This window comes from Alligator sinensis, unplaced genomic scaffold (genome assembly GCF_000455745.1).
Source record: "Alligator sinensis unplaced genomic scaffold, ASM45574v1 scaffold118_1, whole genome shotgun sequence".
Classification (NCBI taxonomy): Eukaryota; Metazoa; Chordata; order Crocodylia; family Alligatoridae; genus Alligator; species Alligator sinensis.
The window spans coordinates 2,517,629-2,524,220 of NW_005841850.1; the positions used below are offsets into that span (position 1 = coordinate 2,517,629).

General features: G+C 45.1%; 1 protein-coding gene across 1 annotated transcript in view; it reads right to left on the reverse strand.

Annotated features, from left to right (window-relative positions):
• ACACA (acetyl-CoA carboxylase alpha) overlaps positions 1 to 6,592 on the reverse strand; it is a 159,055-nt gene that overhangs the window by 43,146 nt on the left and 109,317 nt on the right. Inside the window, exons 46-47 of the mRNA XM_025210303.1 lie at positions 6,139 to 6,259; positions 1,469 to 1,565 (exon numbers count right to left, since the gene is read on the reverse strand). Coding sequence (XP_025066088.1) covers positions 1,469 to 1,565; positions 6,139 to 6,259 — 218 coding nt within the window. The remainder of the gene's footprint in view (positions 1 to 1,468; positions 1,566 to 6,138; positions 6,260 to 6,592) is intronic.

A 6,592-nucleotide genomic window follows, 5' to 3' on the forward strand; every position in this document is an offset into this window, starting at 1 on the left:
CCTATCCCTGAAGGACCTCTTACCTCCTAAACCTCAGATGGCACTTCTCTGACCATTTTGGAGCTGAAAGTCTAAGGCTTATGGAGCCCGTGTTAGCACACTTTGCTTCTCTGGAGGCACATTTGGAGAAAAAGAGACCTAGGTTCCCTGGATCTGAAGCCACCCCCCACTGACTACCCATAGACCAAGGAAATTCATCTCCAGCCACTTCCATCGTTGGCAGATGGAGAGCTTTCCTGCGATGCGAGATTCTCCCAGGCCATAATGACATTGAGAACATCTTCACTTGCTACAATGAGCAAAAATGCACGAAGAGCAACGTCCGAACCTGAGTGATGTCAAGGAGGACGTTCTGGGTTCAAGGAACTTGGCTGCCTATGGGCAATGGCAAAGTAAACTACCAAAATAAAGGAGCTAAGTGAAGGTTAAGGAGTTATGGTGCTTGCTACAGTCCAAAGCAGATAGCAAGAACCTTCACCCTAAGTGTAGAAGCAGAGGAGAGGAGCTGAAGTGTAGCCGACGTGCCCAGCCCTATGCAGCCCTCAGGTCAGGGCAGGTATGCACTGCAGGACAAAAAAAAATTCCCAAGCTTGAGAACACGAGCACCCACAGGGCAGCGTGACAATCAGATAACGCAACCTGCAATGCCCTGGATTTTGTTTTAAGCAGAGGATAAGCTTTTGAAGAAAACTGAACCCAGCTCTGACTTGGATTCGGAACCAAGACATGGACGATGCGATCTGCAGGCATTTCTTCCTCGGCAGCCCTAACATGCATGGACTCACAACACCGAACAAACTACAAAGGCTGGAGTTATTTTCCAGATTGGGCCCTAAATCTCAAGCCAGAGTGGTATGTTTTAGATCACGAGCAGGTGCCACTTGCCATGAAGATAAGGGAAACCGACTGTCCCCAAGAAGGCGGCAAGCACTAGATGCAAGCCTCTAGGGCCGCACGCCTCTGCAGCAGGGATGCAGACTAAGATCAAGCCACACGGGTACTGGTGTGGAGAATACTGTAGGTTAATCCATGTAGGGCTTGCTGTTGACTCTCTCTTTTTAGAGTAATAAAATTTAACAGAAACTTCAATTTCCCCACTCGGAGAAAAAAAATGCAGGTATCCAAGCAACTTACAGCTTCTTGCAGTCTGCTCTAGCTGTAGCCGAACTTTTCTTGCAAGTTAAACAGGACTGTCAAGCAATGATGTGTCTCGGTTACTAAATAACAGCAGAAACTACAGCAAGGCTTCTCTAGGTTACCACAAGCACCACAATGTTTTTTTCAGGGGAATCACCTGTTGCCATGCCTCATGTGCGCTCTCTTCCCCGTATTATGGCAGGCTCAGTTTCACACCAAAGAGAACCTACCTCCACACACCAACTTGGTCGGACTGTGTCAGCAAAGATGCAGAGCGTCAGCACTGGAGCTAGATGTCTACAAAGGTACAGAGAGGTCTCTGGGGACTTACCTGGCTCTGCCAACTACAACTGTTTGTGCCCAAGGCTGCATGACCTCCAGGAAGGAGCCATGGTCAAAGAACCCGCTTAACCACTGGCCTTTTTGAGCTGCAAAAGCAAGAATGAGACATCAGAAAGGGAGGGCAAATATAAACAGAGTATTTAAAACTTGCAGCAAGATACCCATTTGAGAACTTGGGGTGGCATTTCTTTCTTTCTTTCTTTAAACAGATTATAATACAAGGGAGTGTTAGACTGCTGCACATTTGTCTGCCTTCAGCCATCATGTCCTATTTCATTTGCTAGTCTGCATAAAGAGACTCATTTATCAGCAAAGGCATCATTTATTGTTAAACGATGGGGTTCGGATAGCAGAGGGACTTTGCATGCTTTTAAATAAATAACTCTGTTTTTTTTGAGACACTGCAAACATTTGTCAAAAGGCAGCCAAGTCATTAAAGAGGGGGTTTTCAAAATGCCTGTTTCTATTTTAAAAACCTAACTTACAATTTTCTCTCAATTCTGCCAATTCCTTTTTCTCAGAATGCTGAAGACAGCCAGACATTAGGTATAAATGAGCTGATGATAACTGAATAGTAGGCAATGCATGGGTCACACATTCTGGTTGACAGGTAACAGGACAGAATCATTACGTACAGCCCATAAAGTGAAACCTTTTGGTTAACTAAGCCCACTTGCTCTACTAAAGATATTCCTGACGAAGCAGTGTTCTTCCCGCACCAATCCGGGTTCTAGACAGAATGCTAGGAGTCAACGTCTGTTCATCAAACCCATCTCCTTTCCAATAAGGATGGCAAATTTTGATGTTTCACAGTACCTAGCACCTTTCCAACAAGTGCACCTATATAATCGTGCAATGCAGGGAGAAAACAATTCCTTCCTGACCCAGGCAGGCGATCATCTTATGCCCTGAAGCATGAGAGCTCTATTATCTTGACCCTGCTACTGATGCATAGCTGGCTGTGCATCAGCTGTGATCTAGCTCTTTATAAAAAGGAATCCAGGGTCAAACGTAATGTCCTTTGGGCACAGGTGATTCCAAGGGACTGGTTACACCGTCCCCCATGTGAAGCAACACGCTGTATTTGCTAGCTCGTCTTTATATATTTAAAAGAGCTGAAAGTTTTGGAGCAGATAACTCGTCTAGTCACAGGATATTTTTTATGAATGTATTTACTACACTGAATTATTTCTCAGGGCACCTCTGTGGAGCACCGTGGCATCGCTTCCATTTTGCACATGGGGGACGGAGGCAGAGAAGTCAGGTAACTTGTTCAACAACAATAATTTAGGGCAAGGTGGGCACAGAAAACAGAACCTTCAACAGATCACCGAGCCATAATCCAGATATTTATCAAAGATAAGGGTAAAGAAGAGTCAGGCTGCAAGATGGAAGTAAACCATCTGGAAAGGCAACCCAGCATCCATCTTAGATGGACACAAGATGCACAGTCTGGATTTAGATCCAGGTTCTGAATGCGTTTCTAGAAACAGGGATGCCTGGGCACTAGAGTTTTATTCAGTTCTTTACAGGTAGGTAGGAGCTGCAATCAAAAATCATTTTTGAAGCCTAGGGTTGTCAGAGGCAGGACTTCAGCTTGGGATTAGTTTTTTAAGGGAAGGGCATTACAGAGGGGTTTCATTTTGATCTTTGCCTGCACAGTCCCTAACCCAACATTAACAAAAGATGAGAAATGCAAAAAGGTCCCCACTGGTTTCTACATGCCTCCAGATCATACAAGCTACAGCAGCCAGGAAACTCTACCCACCCAGGCAATAAAAATTGCTCTCTGCGGGTATCCACTTTGCACAGATCTCTCACAAAGCTGGTGCAAAATCACAGTCTCCCCTGTGTTAGCCCTTGGCATGTAGCTCCTGAGCAATGTTTTAATTTGAACAAGGACCTCTGCCTCCACAAGCCCAAGTCCAAAACCAATTAAAAGTGGAGATCCAAGCGAGCTAACCTCTGCTGACTTAAACAGGATGGAGAGTGTTTTATCAAGACCAAACTTGTAATTACTGTGTTCTACATTCCTTGCCTCTGTGGCCCCACTGTAAAATGTGACCATCCATTTCAAAATTATCTCTTTATCGTGAGCCCAAAGCTGATCGTTTAGATTCTGGCCTCGTGTCGGGCGTCAGTTTGAAGAATATCACGGCAATATCTCCTCTAATAAATGGCTTTAACTTTTCACCTAGGAGATATCTGCTTTAACTTATCACGGAGAATCATCTGCTTTTCTTAACGCTTCCACTAAATTAAAATCTGAAGTCACTCGATTTGGAAGCCAGCGTTAGCTGCACTCAGACAGCTGGATGAATCACTGGAGAGATGATGAAAAAATATTATCCAAAAACGGAAAACTTAGTTTATCACAGATCTCATTTTAGCTACCGAAACTCATTAATAACAGCAGGGATAATGGTCACCCAGTTTGTAGCTGGTACGCACATGGCTTGCAAAGCCCCCTACCCCCGAAGGAGGGGCAGGGCCTTGGATTTGCAGTGGTTCCAATGCAATTATTGTGTGAGGGCTGCCAGGCTACTGAAAGACAAATTCCTCTAGGATAAGGGCTTTTATAGTTTTTGTCAAATGTATTTCTTAAGTTTCAGAAATGCAACCCCCTAATTGCAAAGTAACTCCTTACTGCAAACACTCTCAAACTTCAGCTCTTTCATGCTATTTTATGCCGCTTTAATTCTCTTAGCAGTAATTCTTGTTTTATAATTTATGAAAAATATTAAGATGTATTTGGGCTTCAGAATTCAGATCTCACCCCCACTTCCCCAACTCCAACCAGCTCCCTCTCCCTTGGAGAAGCAATATTCATGTGGCTTCCTGATTAGTTACAGATGCAGGGGAGATTTCAAGCCCAGGAGCGGACCTGGATAATCTCAGGGCTAGATTCAAACCTCAGTACAGGGTGTACAGGTTGTGCATGTTTGCAGGTGTGGGAGAAGGGCCACTTGAGATGAAATCAAAGCTGGGCTTGGATATCACAAGATGCTTCTTGTTAAGCAAAGAGAAAACAAAAGGCATCATTTACAGCCCCCTTTCCAGGTTGCCATTCAAGTCTGAACACACTCAGGCTTATTCACCGTTGAAACATTTTTTAAATTAAAAAATTCCACTTCACTTTAGGGAAAGTGCATTCTCAGCAGTAAAACCTTGCACGTGCAAGAAACGCTAGCATCACTGGGGTGGGTGAGCAGGGCACCGGCCCCAGGCACTGTTTTTGAGGGGACACAAGAATGGCAGCCACCACTGCTGCCAGGCCCATGGCCACCAGCGCCCAGGGCACAGAAACTGCTTCCTCCGCTTCTGACAAGAAGAATTAGCATAATAATGAACCACCGCCAAGCATGCCCTTTCTCTCCATGCAGGAGGTTTGCAGAGCCAGTATTAAGGTATTAGCAATTTAAGTGCCCAACTCCCTTTCTCAAACAGAGGTCTAATAAAAGATATCAGATTCACCCAAAGAACCTTGTCTGCCGGTTTAGCACTGAGGAACTCAAGTCTCTCTGAAAGTCAAAGCTATTTAAGAACCTGAACACCTTGCAGCAGTGATTCTCAACCGGGGCCCCATGAGGGCAGCCAGGTAAAACTGCCCTGTGCACACTGTTGTCTCAGCAGGACTGTGATCGGCCTAAAGCAGACAAGAGCTGGCTCGGCTGTAGCCCCTTTGAGACCAGCCCCACCCACGCTCCTTCCAGAAACTTGACTCTCTGTTTCCAGAAGAGTGTAGGGGAGGTCAGACCAAAAAGAGCTGCACAGCCTGATGTAGCTCCTGGCTGCTTGAGGCTGATCACAGCCCTGACACAGGAGGAGAGTATGCACATGCCAAGCTCTTCCCGGGCTGGCTGTGCAGCAGTTTTATATGGAGGCAGCCTACCCCAGTTGAGAAGCACCGAGGTAAGTCGAGGCAGCACCAACAGTGGTTCTCAACTGGGGATGCTGCCACATTCAAACAAGTGGTGAAGGGTGGCCCAACTTTGAGAGGGTTGAGAACCACTGCCTTAGTCACATCTGAAAGCAGAAGATAAGCACTTAAACTTTAGTTCGATTTCACTAACCACCTATTTTGTTTCATTTTGTGATGCTGCAGTCTGCCAAAATATGACTGACAGCTTCCACAATCACCCACTCACCCATATCTTCCCTGTTCAATATGTGCAGACTATGAGCAAGAACTGGCAAACTTTTATGCGACTAGTCCTTACTCACATGAGCAATCCCACTGAAGTCTATGAAGCACCCTGAATTATGTGCACGAATGAGAGTTTGCGAGATTTGGCCATTTTAAAATTAGTTCATCCCAGTCTATGAAGCACCCTGAATTATGTGCACAAATAAGAGTTTGCGAGATTTGGCCATAAATTAGTTCATCCCAGTCACTGGGGTGCATTTTCCTTGCAGTGCTGCTACTTAAAATTAAATAATTTGCTAATACAGTATTCCCCCATAACCTTTCTAATTACAACTACACCACTCTGATGCTGTAACACGGGGGTCATCAATACAGCATCATTCCTATACTATCGATAACTAGACTTAGTACCAGCAAATGCCAAAGCAACAAGATAGTTAAAAACACGGGTTAGAGTCTTGGTTATCGTTAGATGAGCTGCTGCTCATTTTGGGCATCAAACACACACGTACTTGGATGAGGACGTCCAGCCAACATCCACCGGGGATCATAGGGAGTCTTGGTGGGAACAAACTCAATAGTTCTGTCTATTGGATCCTTGGCACTTAGGATAGGAACTGGGCAGGATACACTCTGCGATAAATAAAGAAAAGACTGAAATCATCCTCAAGTCTTGGTGACTTTACTTCAAAGGGCAGAAATGAAAAGGAACTGGCTGACACCATCCCCATTTCTGACACTCAGAAAGCTTCCCGCTCCTCCTCTGTACAACCCCGATGACAGCAGCTGCCCATTGTCTTTGCAATAGTCTGAAAATGATCCCTAAGTGTTTGAAGGACACAAAGACTTCATTTGCCATATTTGCACTTTATTTGTTCTCGAACTTCAGACACTGCCAGCATCAGGCGGGGGTGCAATTTAATTTGAAAAAGGTGACCGTGCCCCCTGATTCGCTTCATACACTCT